Source organism: Saccoglossus kowalevskii, chromosome 10 (genome assembly GCF_978046115.1).
Source record: "Saccoglossus kowalevskii chromosome 10, keSacKowa6.1, whole genome shotgun sequence".
Lineage (NCBI taxonomy): Eukaryota > Metazoa > Hemichordata > Enteropneusta > Harrimaniidae > Saccoglossus > Saccoglossus kowalevskii.
Genome location: NC_140650.1, coordinates 8,781,712 through 8,798,767, shown reverse-complemented (window position 1 = coordinate 8,798,767; position 17,056 = coordinate 8,781,712). Strand labels below are relative to the sequence as shown.

The 17,056-nt window shown below is 37.0% G+C and overlaps 1 protein-coding gene across 1 annotated transcript; it reads left to right on the top strand.

Moving 5' to 3' along the window:
* Positions 1-1,042: 1,042 nt before the first annotated feature.
* Positions 1,043-12,835, top strand: LOC100374251 (uncharacterized). The gene is made up of 5 exons (XM_006824823.3): positions 1,043-1,416; positions 3,407-4,119; positions 7,350-7,503; positions 11,975-12,119; positions 12,553-12,835. Exons 1-5 carry the CDS (start codon positions 1,225-1,227, stop codon positions 12,690-12,692), a joined length of 1,344 nt encoding a protein of 447 aa, XP_006824886.3. The 5' UTR covers positions 1,043-1,224; the 3' UTR covers positions 12,693-12,835.
* Positions 12,836-17,056: the final 4,221 nt, after the last annotated feature.

Genomic DNA, 17,056 nt, shown 5'->3' with positions numbered 1-17,056 from the left:
CTAAGCGTTTCACTATATAAAAAACTGAGAGGCCCGACCCACCAGTGTCACACCTCGAAGGGGGCGGGACAAGGTTTGGTCCTAGACTTGCTTGCAGTCTGTTGCGATTCCGATGAAAAAATCTTCAAATATAATTATAAATTGCGTAAACGAGGTGTGAACGCAAAAGTCCTCGTAACCTGGATTTTTCTAATTAGATATTATTTTAAAACCTGTGTTCCTTTACGTTACTTTTTAATTTAAAACGGTTTTATTTTGTATTTGTTTCTATGACTAATTTCAAAATCCATATTTTTGAAATAAAATTCGATTCTAGTTTTAAAAATGTATTTTTCTGAATCCGAATTCACAAGCGAATTTAAATGTAATAACATCAATTTTGTGTTCATGAAAATCTACCTTGGACATCCATTCGCCGGCCTTTTGTATACAGCGCAATAGGTGTCAGAAAAGCAACGCAATCCATATTTAAATACTGTATAGCCTTATATGATATAGCAACAATATTTTATTTTAAATAATTGATTTAAGCACGTCTATGACGCAATTGCGATGAGCCGACTCGCTCACTCGTGATAGCGTACGAATTAATTCTTAATTACATCTAGTTTGTTTGAATTTCCACAGATTTAAATTTTAGTTTTATTACGTATTTGTCCTGATTGACTTTACCTATTTGTACGCCTATTAGTCCCCGCTCAGAGCAACATAATTGGATAAAGGTCTTTAGCCGTTTTTTGAAAAAAAAAATATGCTGGCTATATAAAAGTGACATAGGTTGGCTATGGCGTTCTAAGGTCAATATCCATATATATAACTTGCCATAGAATAATTGTGTATGTACGGGGAAAACATTCCATACACACCGCTTTGTATTGTATCGTATTTTATATAAATCACACAAAATCCAAGCACCACGCAGGCGCATTTACAGAAGCATATATACAATGCAAACAACGCGTACACGAGAGTGTGTAACAGATGCGTTTACGTGCTCTGTAGCCCGACATAGTATTTATTAACCATGCAGAAACCAGTGTAAGCCGAGCTACGTATCCACACGGACAGTTGTCGTCATGGCTTCAGTGTTTTCCATTATTTTCGTCTGTATTTGACCACGGTATGGGTAGACTAAAGTTTACCAGCAAGCAGTATTCTCGCAACAACTAGTTGCCAACACTTAGAAGAATTTATTTCGCTATTTTGTGTATTTATCTTCGTAAAATGGTTATTATCAGCAAACTGAAGGCCTGCTTGGCCATCTTGTTTCTCACTACCCCGGCACTCATTGTGTATTTTTCGTACATGTTGGATATCCGAGGCGACTCGTACAGGAAGTATTCAGATTCCGTCCTCAATCGCCCCTATCAGCGATTTGAAGAATTTGACGATGATGATGACACCGACTTCGAAGAGGTATTTCAGTCACATGTTTTGTAATCTTCATCATATATATATATATATATAACGCTCATTTTAACTGTTTAAAGCTTCCGATGTTTTCAACGGTGCTTGATATACTCAATTCTCTTCATATACGGCGACTAAACTAAATACTTTCACATAGCGTACACGCAATTTAAACTGGTGTGGCAGCGTGTGGCAGCGGGGGGGGGGATACTCTCCTTCTCTTCGACGAAAGAACCACCTTCCAAAATACGGAAACATTGACATTAAATCGATTATTTTCTTAGCACTCCAATTTTCAAATGCAATAGTTATAGTACTGTTTACTAGTGTGAGCCCCCCCACCCCCTCGCCATTGCAATTACAATATCCTTGTAGTCGAAGTATTATAACATATCGACCCAAAAACACTCTCATGGTGTCAGCGTGATTTGAGATTGATACTATTGAGTTGGTGGATTTCTATTGTGCAGTGCTGCCTTCCAATCCGTCTGGTGCACGTGTAACATATGCGCATTTGTTTCAATTATGTTGGCCTCCTGAACCGTGAATAATCAGCGCCACCCGCTGGTGTCATGTGACCATGCAACATGGCCGCCACAACTTTTAGGTCGAGTGACAGTTAACGTCACCACTGCCCAACCATCAGCGTAATAGTTCAATACACTTTTCCAGTAATTCATTATTAAAGATGGAATATGAATGAGAATATGTAATTTGTAGTATTATTGTTTGATACTTTTATTTTTAAATACTTCAGGCTATGATTTATCATCGAACAGAGAACGCTGTTCCTATAGTACGCATCCGAGTATTCGTATTAGTGGATTTGAGCTTTCATGTAACGAGTACTTTTATGTGTCCTGCAGACGCAGCATTTTTAGATTATGGTAAATCGGAATCCGTTTTAGTCTAAAATATGAAGTATCAAAAAAAATATTATAAAATATATGTTTCGTCCATATTGAATCTTTAACCGCTGATTGTATGGTCAATGGTTTCTTCACAACTACCTCATGACATTTTTAGAAGTGCGGAGTCATCCACCAACTGTTGTACCCTTCCACAAAATAATTCTCTGCACCTAATCCGAACAAAATACGAAGAATTATTAATTGAAAAACCTCACACAGTCTCATAGAATGTTTTTAAAATCTAAAATTGACATAGAAATTAATGTAAAATAAAACAAATAGTACTTTATGCGGAAAGACATATAACAGTGATATATTAACTCTCTCCTCATTGTCGAGCGCCATCATATGATTTTCACAACTTCCGGAGAACATGGAAACGAGGCTGTTGCAGAGAACCCATTATTAAAGGCAATGTCCAGCATTATAATACCGTGAACATACAAAACAAACAAGCCATTCACTGTTGAACCTTCGACCAGTGCACATCTTTACTCCAAAAAAAAAAAATCATGTTTGTATGTTAAAATTCTCAAACATAAACAAAAATTTCATTTTAATAGTGACTAAAAACTAAAAGTCAGTCTTCAAATTCACACAAATTTTGCATTGAAATACTTAATCAGCATTATGCGTGTTATGAATGGTGGAAGGCGATTTTAAAGTGGCTTAGCCACTCGTATTTTTTTTTAGTTTATACGCAATTAACTAGAGAATATCCACGATGCTCTGCTTTTTTGTATTCTGAACGCTATAATGCGAATATTTTTTAATGTAGAATATATGTGGACGCATTCCCCCCACTACTGTATATACATGTATACAGAGCGGTGAAGGTTTGGTTCTTTAAGTTATTTTGGGAGGTTGTATGTAGCATATGGCTCAATGTGTGTAGCAAGCTGACTTGGCAGTGAATGTCTTGTTTGTTTGTTCATGGTATTATAATGCTAGATATTGTCTTTAATTAAACCAATTTTAAGTAAATTGAAACCAATTTAAATAAATAAATACAGTTATATCTGTATGCATAATATAGGCTATAAATTCATACGATTACAAACTTCTAAGTACTTTTATTGTTGCAGTATGAAGGACTCGTAGAAAAGGACCCCTTCGAATACGCGCAGCTCGAGCGCCGGTTTCAAGAAACGACCACAGAAGCACCAAATTTATCCACTCGTCCACACTCACAGAGGCGTTATTTATTGCCGGTTTTAAAAATATGGGGCGGAGGAAACAACGTCGAATTCCAGTCGTTTAAGACTGTCGTAATGCTGGCTATGTACCTGAATCGAACAGTGGTCTTAACGCCATTTTACGACCATGGGGGTCATAGCCGAGAGGGCTACTCAGCGGAGACTCTAAGACATTTCAAAGACACGTTCGATATCGAAAAATTATCGAGGATCGTACCCGTGGCTACGGTAGAGGAGTATTTAGAAGACTGCCCCGTTATCGAACACATGTTATTCTGGAATACCACTTACTGGAGATACACTACGGACCTTCACCGGGAAAACTTAGGTATAGAAATTCCGCGACTGGAGGACCTCGCTAAAACAGGCCAGCATAGCTGGAGACAACTGGTGAAGTACAACCAGGAACTTAGGTGCGTCGGATTCTACGATCCTCACCGGTTCAGAGCTGATGTACCACAGTATCAAGCCTACCAAAAAATCATCGACGAACACCTAGTGAGATCAACTTGGGTTAAACAGATGACGGACGTCGCGAGAGCGGACATCTGCGAGGGTAGGCCTTACTTGGCTCTGCATTTCAGGAATAAAACCGGAGAAGGGTAAGTGCATTCTCTTTCATATGGCACAAAATTATGACACGAATTGCAAACGTGGGCAACACCTGGTGCAACTAGGTCAACATGCTTATTTGTTATTTTGTCTTTTCATGTTGTATTAGGCAGATCTGAAAAAATATTGGTGGTCTTATTTTTGCGTCAATCAAATCATTGTGAGATATTAAAATATTTGAGTATGACAGAACGCACTCTGGATCACGTGCGATGCTGCGTGCACGCTCAAACTCAAAGAGTGATTCGGTGGGCAAAAGTGGAAAAATAATATATAAAGGGATTCATTACGGTAAACTGTGTTAAATCCAGAGATGTGAGAACCAGAACTAGAAATTGGGGAAGAAATTTCACTGAAGTAGACATGGATTGTTTAAAGGTCGGTGGTCGTTACGCCGCGTCCTGTTCGATATGGGACTCATAGCGACGTATACAACGCGTGTAAAAATACATTGTTTGATTATATGAAATTCGAACACGTGCTGCGCGACGACCACTCCCCTTTAATACCCGTTGCTTTTAAATATAGGGGAGATTGTGGCCTGGTGTTGAGGGAGAAAAGAGAAACGATAGTAATCATGGAATATATATGTAAAACTGTCAGTGGAATAAAAAAATGGATATAAAACACTGTAACAACATATTTCTGATAGTAAAGACAACAGCATCTTGGTAAATATTGAAATAGTATTACATGACAGTTGCTGCCAGATTTTGGTACGAGTGGGAGCATTGGAGAGGATTCATGAAGTTCAATGAATCGTTCCCGAAAATACGTATGCCACTGACCTGACTATAACAGTCACGCATGCGTATTGCAATACTGTGACAACGAGTTCAAGCATGCGCAATGCGTACCAAATATGCTAATAGCGTCAATGACGATATTACGCAGGAATATCACATGAATATTATTTGAACGTACAATGATTAATTGAAAGCATTGATCATAAAACACGACAATCACATATTTTCGGCCTGGATTTGCAGCCTGTCTATTGAGGTAATTAGAAGACTGTATACGTTTTCTATAATGCTAAACTGGTCAGTAGATTTAACAACTTTGTTTAGCTTTTTATACAAGTAGAATACCTGTGTGAGCCACCAAACATTTTGAAACTGTACAGCGCCCCCTGTTGTCTCCATGTGTCTAGAACTGATTTTTGTATTTTTACATTCAAGTGAATTTGATAGTCAAATCACCCACTTTCGGGTGCCTATTAAATATTATATAGTCACTAATGAGATATTCTCTGTTGACGTCATTTTGTGGCAGCTTTCTGCAATTAGGTATATTAAAACAAATAGACTACAATACTGTGTTAACATAAATCCTTTGTTGGAAAGTGACTATAAACATTAAAACCCAATAAATCCAATTTAATAAAAGTGTTAATCTAGTTTTATGACATATAAACATAATACAATAAATTTGTGCACAAGGTCACAGATTTATAGCACACAGTGAACGGTTGAAACTTCGGGGCGTTTTATAAATATATTATCATAAATCAAAATGGCGGTTAGAATTCTATTTGACCAATCCACTAATAGTATTGTGACACCATCGTGAGTTGCACCAATCAATTAAACAGTTTTACTGACAGAATCAACAAATTATAGAATTTCATTTATCATAAACAAATAAACTGAATTTTCCGATCGTAAATTCGTTTTTACTTCACACATACATAATATAACCAATTCGAGCAATCTGCAATAACACAGAGGTTAAAAGCTGTATATCTCACGCTGGAAGTACAAGTTCGAACCCTAGCATTGGCAAATCATGTTCAATAGTTGATGAACACTATAAAACAACCGTGACTATTCTATAAGCAAAGTGCGCATACTCATAATCACAATCAATCATAAATTCAGAAATATTTATTGTGAGATTTTACAATCTGCATATGATGAAAATGTGTGCTGGGTAAATATCATTTTAATGCAATAAGTACGCGATCTTACAAAATGTCCGAACATTAAATTCCTAATATTTTTTACCAATAATATGTGTTTTCATCTTAACTCGTCAATCACATTTTTTGTTATACGTAGTCATAATGCACTCAAGATTCGATTTGAATTGCGCCCTCTAGTAGGAAGGGGCTTCATTCTCAGAAGATTTTTAAAATTATCAAGAAAAATATCAAGATATTTGTTTAATGGAATTACTTTTAGTTATCTGTCTATGCGTACTCTGTCTATTTCCAAAACAAACTCTTTCTATAGACACATATATGCTGAGTAAAAGTCTTCTTCATCGCTTCCGGTCGAGGTAAAGGGACACGTTTTTAAAAACAGGGAGCACGGTCGAGCTAGGTTTTCCCAACCTTCATAAATTGGCCTTCGACAAATGGTGACACCGAAAACATTAATTAAACACACCAAGAAACAGTTCTTTGCTCTTAGGTCTTCTTCACAACTCGCGCTGATGTTGCAAACATATAGCAGAAATGAGACATGTAAATAGGGCTACAATGTTATTGCTATAGGCAACCAGTACGAAATACGTAGAACTGTCTCCCACGCCAATAAATAATTGAGAGTATACATTCTGTACACAACTGGTCTGAGATGTTTCATTACCCCTTTTAGATTAACCAGTCTGTCTGCAACACGCAATAACAATATACCTTTTGCAAATCTAACCTGAAGTGTATATGCGCATGCGCAGCAATATGCAAATGACACATCCGGGACATTCGCGAGATTGTGCAAAACGTCTATTGAGAACACTAAAACACCGAATGTGAGCGTAATAATTAACAGTAATATTCACTATGGTTACCATGACGACTATTCGACACCTTGAACAGATCTGCTTGACTTGCATTATATTCCGTATGTCTACCCAGTTCCGGTATCCGAGTACATCAATTTTATTTAATATATTTTGTCATTAATAATTGGGATAAGGCCATCATTGTAAGAGGGATTGGGCTTATAAACGTGGTAGGTTTATGCACTGAATGCATGTGGTCTATAATAAGCACATTCTATGTGTTAGTAATTTATTTCGAATATTCGAAGTTACGAAACAATGTGTTCACGACCAAATCATGAGTTGCCAATTTATCGATTTTAAAGATAAACATTTCATCTTGTCACGTGTTTCTGTCGCTAACATAATATCTTGCTTCATCCATATTACCAGTGTATACACGTGACTAAGGCGTATGCATATGATTTCATTTCGTTATTTTTATTGTTTGCAGATGTCACTTTTTTCTTGATGTACGGGGATCGGAGTGTGAAGCACTAATTCCCACCATATCGTACGTCGCCGATATTGTTACAGTCATTGTAGTGGACTACATGCAAAAGTTTCGCCTTGATTGCCTTTACGTAGCACATCCGCTATGGTCTTACGTAAGTAATAGCTATATTCGTATTCCAATATTGCTGTTTTTTAAAAAAAAATATGGACACTAAGGACACGAGACAGTCTAGGTACGGGGTATTTATCTTTAGGCTGGCGATGTATTTCCTGGGCACTTGCAATCAACATGTTAGTTATTATGGCGCTGTAAGCTTTTAGCACGTGAGCGACGACCCTGAGCAGCCCACTAATATCTTTCACATTTGTTTGTCCGAGCCGTACTCGATGAACACATTGAGAACACTTCTATTTTTTTATTATAGATTTATGAATGTGAATGACAATACACAATATGTGGAATGTAAATATGAGCTTCTCTCATAAATGAAGTATAATGTTATTCACAAATCAACAATTTTCTTTTCTACCATTCTCCACTTCAGGAAATGTAAATTAAAATAATATTAAAAAGTGAATTTAAAGTAGTACCATATACGTACTGGTTCTCTATTTTATACATATCTATAATCTGAAATACAATTGTGGGAAAGAAAACGAAAACAAACTAACATGAAGCTTGAGTGCGATTCATTGGTCCAATTTTCTGTTGATGCATCTGCACTATCGGAGATTTATCACGTAACGATCGACTTGCCACGTCCTCATTGTAATTAGTCTGCGATATTATTTTATTTCACTTGCTATGCAGCTAGAGTGTTTGACGTCGTGTCGCTCATAAAGCTACTGAATATAGGTAACAGATAAGGTTAAGCTGATTTCACACCATGTGTGCTGACATCCGACGAGGATCCATTGAAATTTAAGCCATGTGTTTCCTGTGAGCCATTAACTTAAAATTCAGTACAATTTAATTGTTGTTTAATTAAACTAAATGAAATTGCAACGCTAAATAGAGTTGTGTTTCACTTGAATTTATTTAACTTAACTAATGAAATATGGGATATACGTAAATGCAACCTTCAAGTTAGGGTAGCACTGTTTCCCCAAGACACTTCTCATTTGAGTCATGGAATATATATATCTGATAGTCTGACAGCTGAGTCAGGGGATAACATGTTTAGCGCTGCCTTCTTTGAACGCGTATCAATCGAGTTTTGGTTAATTTAGCCTCAGAGGACACGTATCAATAGTGTTATGGGATATTTGGTGTTATGATGGTGCTGCAGGCATTGGACACGTAGCAATCGTGTTATGGGATATTTAGTGTTATGATGATGCTTCAGGCATTGGACGCGTAGCAATCGTGTTATGGGATATTTAGTGTATGATGGCGCTGTGGGCATTGGACACGTAGCAATCGTGTTATGAGATATTTAGTGTTATGATGGTGCTGCAGGCATTGGAGACGTAGCAATCGTGTCATGGATATTTAGTGTTATGATGGTGCTGCAGGCATTAAACACGTAGCAATCGTGTTATGGGATATTTAGTGTTATGATGGTGCTGCAGGCATTGGTCACGTAGCAATCGTGTTATGGGATATTTAGTGTTATGATGGTGCTGCAGGCATTGGTCACGTAGCAATCGTGTTATGAGATATTTAGTGTTATGATGGTGCTGCAGGCATTGGAGACGTAGCAATCGTGTCATGGATATTTAGTGTTATGATGGTGCTGCAGGCATTAAACACGTAGCAATCGTGTTATGGGATATTTAGTGTTATGATGGTGCTGCAGGCATTGGTCACGTAGCAATCGTGTTATGGGATATTTAGTGTTATGATGGTGCTGCAGGCATTGGACACATAGCAATTATGTTATGGGATATTTAGTGTTATGATGGTGCTGCAGGCATTGGACACGTACCAATCGTGTTATGAGATATTTAGTGTTATGATGGTGCTGTAGGCATTGGACACGTAGCAATCGTGTTATGAGATATTTAGTGTTATGATGGTGCTGTATGCATTGGACACGTAGCAATCGTGTTACGAGATATTTAGTGTTATGATGGTGCTGCAGGTATTGAACACGTAGCAATCGTATTATGAGATATTTAGTGTTATGATGGTGATGCAGCCTGACTCGTAGCAGCAGTACAATGGGGAATTTGGTCATAGTCCGAATCGCACGGTCCCGCGTCTTCGACCTATAGGTCTCTACACGATACCGATACCATGCGGGATCGCATAAGCTAATTGCGTATCTTAAGCAGTGAGATCTGATTGGGCGCGCTTCGAAACAAGGCGCCCAATCAGCTTGGACGTTCCAAATTAAAAAAAACAAAATTCCACTTCCTGTGTTTGTCGCTATGAAGACATCTTTCCCACACAAAACTGCGTCGATTGTCTGTACCTGATGAGGCTTTAGGGCACCAACACCGAATACTTTCGCAATTTTATCATCACAAATATCACGATTCATGGGCGCCGCCATTTTGTTTAAAATAAAACGCCAAAGAGGATTTGTAACACGCAAACTGATTGGTCAATGATTAGCCGCAACTGACTACATGTACTGGGGGCGATGTTAGAATACGCATATTTGATGATCGTTCTGCCAAGGTCTGTTTAGAGGCTTGGCCAAATAAACTTAGACCTTGGCTAGCGAAGATGGTCATAGGGTAGCGCTGCATTCCATGGCCACTTGTCAGTCGAGTTATCATATTATAGCTTTAAGGTAACACCACAGGCCACGGGCACGTTCAATCAATTTATAGTATTACTAGTACTTGTCTTAAGGTAGAGTTGCTGTATAACAATCCGTTAATCGTCATACTAATTGACATCACCTGCACTCAATTAGATTGTTTGTATGTATGGAATAATTGAACACTCATGTCAAGCTGTGCTTCATGGATGTATAGAAAGCTTTTGATCGTGTCATCCAATGGACTTTTATTGTAGCGTTTAGTGTAGTGTTTCACATTGATAGTTGTTACGGTGTAGTATTGGTATGTGAACGTGGCTCCTTAGTGAGTGATATGACTATTGCAGAATTTTGCCATGTTTTACTGTAGCATTTTTATTTTAGGCTATTTCGTTTTTGAAAAAAAACTGTCTGCTGACAAATCTGTGTAAATCGTGCGACGATTATTCCGGGTTATTTCAAATGTGAACCTTTCTTTAGTGTGAATATTTGAACATAAACAATTATATACTAGTATTCATGATACATTAAACAATATTACTAAAGAAAAACACCCTTGGGCATTATTATTATTATTATTATTATTATTATTATTATTATTATTATTATTATTATTATTATTATTATTATTATTATTATTATTATACATCTGTCACCGTAACGCCATAAGTTTCAGTGTGCCTTAATTTTGCGGTATTTTGCGGGGTAAAGGAGTTCGCTGATTCTAAACATTTTGGATTTCGGCTGCGCGTCGGTCAATACTCCAGCTGTACTGTCTTCGTGCATACTTTGAGGTATCCTCGTAATAACCTCATATTATACATCTTACGTACCGTGTTTTTGCAGTTTTTCGCTGGGTATCCACATCAAAACTTAATGGAAATTTGGAATTCCAAATATCTTTAAGCAATTTTTCATTGCAACCAATCACTACCAAATTCCGTTCTCATACTGCGAACGGGTGGATCGGGAATATGCATTTTAATATGCAATCAGAGAGTATCCGCTGACATCGGGATCTCATCTACAAGTCGTACGATACTCTCGCTGTACTGACATCTGATGTCACATGGTATATCCAAGTGTAACTCGTCTACGTCTCGGATTGATATAAATTCTGGCGATATTACGTGTTTACTGACGTTGAAGTAGAGAAAATGTCGAGGGATTATATAGAAATTCACAACCTGTCATTAGCTATTATCCCAGGTATCGGTGGCGTGGCACGTAGAAAAATGAATAAATGGATTGCATTGAACAATAGCATTAATGCAACAGCTTGATTCATAAAATAAACGTCGACATAAAAAGCATTGCAAAAGCATTTTGTCTGTACCATACAACAGTGTACAATATTGTGTACTTGACATGCGTTTAGTGTAACAAGTTTTGATTGATAAATTGGACAAGGTTATTTTCTCATTCTGAAAGTCTTGTTTTCCTTTAGATGAGTGGAATCCATGTCCATGCCCATCATATTAATTTATTTGATTTGTTATCAAACGGTTTCGAGGTCACTGGCGATCTGGCACGCATTACATCAGCGCCGGTAATTCGGCGGCGGCCATATTTAATTTAGACAAAAATAGTAACGTGGCCCATTCTTTGAGCATGTGTGCGAACTTCAAAGTTACTGCTAATGAAATTGTATTGATTATTGATGAACGAATAATTGCTTAACGAATGCATTTGATTAGTAATAGGCAAGCACACATTAGCATTTATGTGAACTCAACCAGCGTGAAAATGTGGCTTTACTCATATATATCACTATGAATTAGCACGTGCAATATTGCCATGTGTTTTCCTCGCCTTACTATTTTCGTATTAACTTGGAAGGTTGAGGGCAATGTGCTTTAAATTTGATTCATTAATTTGTCTGACTGTGAGAATATTTTAAATTTATTGATAGGAAATTGTGGATCATCTCGCTGCCAAAATACCAAGAAGAAACATTTACACATCAGCCGATATATCAGCAGAAAAACACCCAGAATTAGAGTTATTTAAAGAAGACATGTATTTCCTTTCTCTCTTAGAACAGGAGATATGCGCAAGTGAGTATAAGAGGTTGGGAAAGGACGGGAGAGGGTAAAATAGAACGATGGTAGGGGAGATAGAATGAGAAGGGTAGCATAAAATAGGGGAAGTGGGATAGAACGAGAGGAGGATGGTACAGAACGGGTAAGTGTGATAGAATGGAATGGGTTTGGATGGAACGGGGGTGTGATAGAACGGGAGGTCGATTGGATAGGATTGAACGAGGAAGAATGGGATTGAATGGATGAGATAGAATAGGAAGGGATGGAATAGATCGAGGAAGAGAGTGGTGTATAATGGGAGGTAGAATGACATAGAGGGTAAGAGAATTTGAGGAAGAGAGCCAGCTGGAACTTAAAAAAGAGTGTGATAGAAGGAAAAGAGGATGGACATGTTTTCTTTCAATAACACCCCCGATAGTTATATTCATTCTGTGTTTTATTTTGGTAGGGTCATCAGCGTTTATTGGTTGTGGTAGATCAAACTGGTCGATTTTTGTCTGGAAGGAAAGGTTGGCAGCGGGCAGAGTAGCTTCGTACCTTTTGAAGCAAATGCCCGGGATACCGAAAGAACTACAAGCTCATCTTTAGTTACCGGTTGGCGGCGCTCTGCTCCGAGTTCTATAATCACCTGTACTTGTTGGTTTATCTACTCGTCGATCCTATGTTCCAATTACTATGAAATTGTCAGGCACGTGGTCATGTTCCCCAGGTGGCGTTCGCAGTTTTAATAAAAAAATGACAATTTAATCTTCAAATTTGACAATAATTGAATGCATATGGGCATCTCCAAATATCTGTGAAGAGTAGGAAATATCTCAACTATTTCTCGGAGTACAGTAACTATATGATAACTTATCCAACCAAAATACAAACATTATCACATCGTGACATTTGTTTTTATTTATACTCCCCAAATCGAGTCATTGTGCGTAAGAATTTAGATTTTATTGACTTGATAGATTTAGCAGAATCTTAGGTGTAAATAATTGGCAGCGAATTGTTGGGAAGTGAGCGTGCTGACAGGAAAGACATTGTTTTGCATCAAGACAACTTCGCTCACTCATACTCACCCATACTTATAGTTTTCCTCGTTTTAAATGCACTAACCATTCATCTATAAATGCAATCTTTTGTCGGCTATGCAGTTACTCACGCAGACCTACATTTAAATCAGAGGACTCAAAAAGTGTGTCTATTGTAAGCGCCACCCAGTCAGTCCCAGGGAGTCGACTCCTTTAAGCACGTAGGAAGCAGAATATTATGTTGTTATGAATCCATGTGGTACGCACACATGGTCGTACTCAATATGCATAGCGCATGTATTGACATGGTTGGTATGATTGAAGCCCCACTGCGTCGTGTTCGATACCAGTCCAGGGATTGTATACAACGGAAATGTTTATTTACACGAAATTACGACACACACACACACATACACACACACACACACACACACACACACACACATAAACACACACACAGCGTCACGACCGCGGCGTTTTAAAACAAACGATTAATGTATTTATTTATTGTACAATATTTTTATTTTCGAGGGTTGGTGGGTTATTGTTACATGGTGACAACGTGCGTGACGTATAGCACCATATTGTCGTTATTTAAACGGATGTTTTCGTGTTACGTAATACAAATCACCAACTCCATATGAATCTTATTAATATATAGTAACAAATGATATTAGTGTGTCAATATTGACTAGAAATTAGCATTATTGTTATTCTTGTATTGATTTATGCCTTCACTGTGGAACTGGTTTAAGATTACGTGGTAACATAGGTTTCAGGAAAGTCTTTAAATTAGATTAATGTCGTAGTTCAATAAATAAATTTTAAGCAACATGCATCTTGTTTGCTTCTGTTTTGGGTTGTGTCGTTAGTTCGACGTTATTAATTGAGCCCTCGACGTAGTTTGAGGTGTGAGCCCGTCAACTAGGGCCAAGTAATCAACTCCGACTGTTTCAAGGCACATAACAGTTACCGTCAAATTGAACACTTGTTATAGAAATGGATCTTTTCTGAGGTGAGTTAGAGGAGTTCGATTGCAATGCAATCGGGCATTTTAGAACATTTCCAAAATTATGGCCGCGACTCCTGCGAAAAAACAAAAAAAACAAAAATGTTACAACACTTCTAATTTTGCCACCATCAGAGCACGAGGGCTCGACGACTTGAATGCGATTGTTAAATTAAATTAATGAATTGAAATTGCATTCTCACTTTGTAATATATGCACTGATTATTGTGTTCATTGTGAAAAATGATAAAATCAGTTGATTTGGCATTATTTGGAGCACTGAAGGGTTCTGCCTTTTGTGTAGATATACAAAAACCCGAAGAGCAGATGAACGCGGTAAACGTGACACGTGTTATCACCCACAAAAGTAACAACAACCATAAATGATAACAAATTTGATTACAGTTTACAAAAATAGCTCTTGCCGACCCTCATAAATGTAATACATTTCAGAAATAGCAACTGATTCATGTACATTTCATAATCAACGTCTTGTTTATTTCAACTACAATCTACCCACTAAGCTCATTCAGTAGACTGACCAAGAATTCACGCAGCTCGTCAATCTGAAATTGTACAAACTGACATTGTTCTATAGCTACATAACTGTAACATATTTTATAAATCAGACCATGGCTGCAGGTAAGCAGATTTAGTCAAAGTACTATGTCTGGAGTTGACAGTTCTTTTTTTAATCATTGAAAAAAACACATTGACCAACAAAAGGGTTCGAACCCACAACATTAAACACGGCAGGCGGAGCATGATTTTTGCGTCAGGCATTAGAATTGTAATTTCAATGTCTAGTTTCTTGCATTGAATTATTTATGAACAAATGACAATATATATTTCGTGTTTATGTAAATTAGCACACGTTCAGGGTTATGCACTTACAAGGCAGCCGTTTGCTGAATCTTTCGATTTTCTTGTGTTTTTTTGTGGAGTAAAGTTAAGACTTACCACCCGAAAGTGCTATCGGATAATCGCCACACTTTTGGTCTTTCAAATGGCACTTGTGCTTTTGTTATATTCGATAACCACCACTTTCTCGTGGTGTTTTAAATAATATACATACAGTATAACGCAATTGAAGCAGTATTTGTAAGGCACACTGTATCAAATAAAAAATAATATGCGTTTGTAATTGTATGTGATAGCCCTTGTTTCGATTGAACGTCTTTCATTTTAAAGCGAATAATTGTTCCCAATTATTTGATAATTAGTTATGTGTCACGTTACGTTTTACAACATATAATTATACAAGAATACCCTTGTAAAAGAAGTAGCTGAAATGTCCTTGTTCTTACGGGAAAGGGTTACACTGAATGGCGCCATCACACGACACTGTTGTGAGTTGATCTAACATGGTCTTCTCTAGGAGGCGCATTGGCGATTGGTGTGAACGTATTGATGCAACCGCCATTTTTATTTTATGTATATACAGATCATATATATGTCAATATTACGTAATTACAATTATTAATATTCTTCAAATTGCTATGTACTTAATATTCTATTTGTTGAGTCTTCGTAGTCACGTAGTATAACACATGACTACTGTATTTACTTATAGATCCAGTCATACCGTCGTCATAACGTGTTTATTAAAGTATTTTGTGACTAACATGGCGACATACACACGGCAGCGACGACCTTTACACCTTGGATCAGCGCCTTGTTTGTAGGCTTCCATTAATAATGCATCTCGGAGAATATATTCACAATCAGAAAAAGATTTCTAAATAATAACACCCAAAGTAAGAGCTGCCGGGTGAAAATCATCCCAGGCGTGCTATCTTCAGGAATATTCTTTGAGCTGAATTCCTATTGCCGCTGATCAAAGAGATTTCAATGAAGGCGCGTACGGCGGCTGTCGTGAATGTGAGTTTCGGCCAATCGATGTGGTGTTGTGAATACGCGTAACTTAATTTGTCGCATATTCTGCGTTGTCTTTATAATAATCCCATATATCATGTCATAACCTGGTGACAGCATAAGACCCCGTTCGACCACGTGAAGTCCACAATGCTATTGATAATTCAAGACAGCCGTAACACACCATCTATAATCACCCACAAAACACACCACGATTTAAAATAAAAATAAATCACAAAAATAATGTTCGTGGAGCAGTATGGATTTATGGGTTTTTTCATTATCGTAATTTGTTTGTTTGATATCTTTGTAAATATGGTGAATATAATACATTTGACTTAATTAATTATGACACAAATAAATAAATAAATAAATAAATAAATAAATAAATAAATAAATAAATAAATAAATAAATAAATAAATAAATAACTCTATCCATGTTAGCTATTGCGCGTTACATCCAGTAGCGTATGTCGTTTGCAAAATAATCAATACCTTTTTTTTGTTATAAAATATGCATATACAGGTTTATTGAACCAAGTAACAGTGACCTGTCGCGTTCGAGATTTACATGACAGTTAACATTACTTGTCTTACACGATTTTCATATCGGAATTATACGGCGTATTGTATAACTTGACCTTAATACATTCTAAGCCCAAAAATATACGACGTTGTTGTAGTAAATATTGAAATAAACAACATGTCATTCAAACTCCAAGACTGTCAGCGGTTACTTATGTATGTATGTTCTCTATATTTCTTTTATTTTTCAGTATAATTTTCTTTTGATAGTAATATGAGCTTATTTACATATTAGCTATAGTGTATATATAATACTGAAATTTTGATATCCGTAGCTGAAGATGATATGGTATAACCATCTCATCATCGCCATGATCGAATGATTGTAGCGCGAATGATACTGGTTCAAGAAACATAATTAAGATACTGCACGAGATCAGACAACCCTAGGCATTAAGACTTATAATTGAAAAAAATGAAATTGCTTGTCTGTGTGAGGTCAGTTGATGTTTGAGGGATGA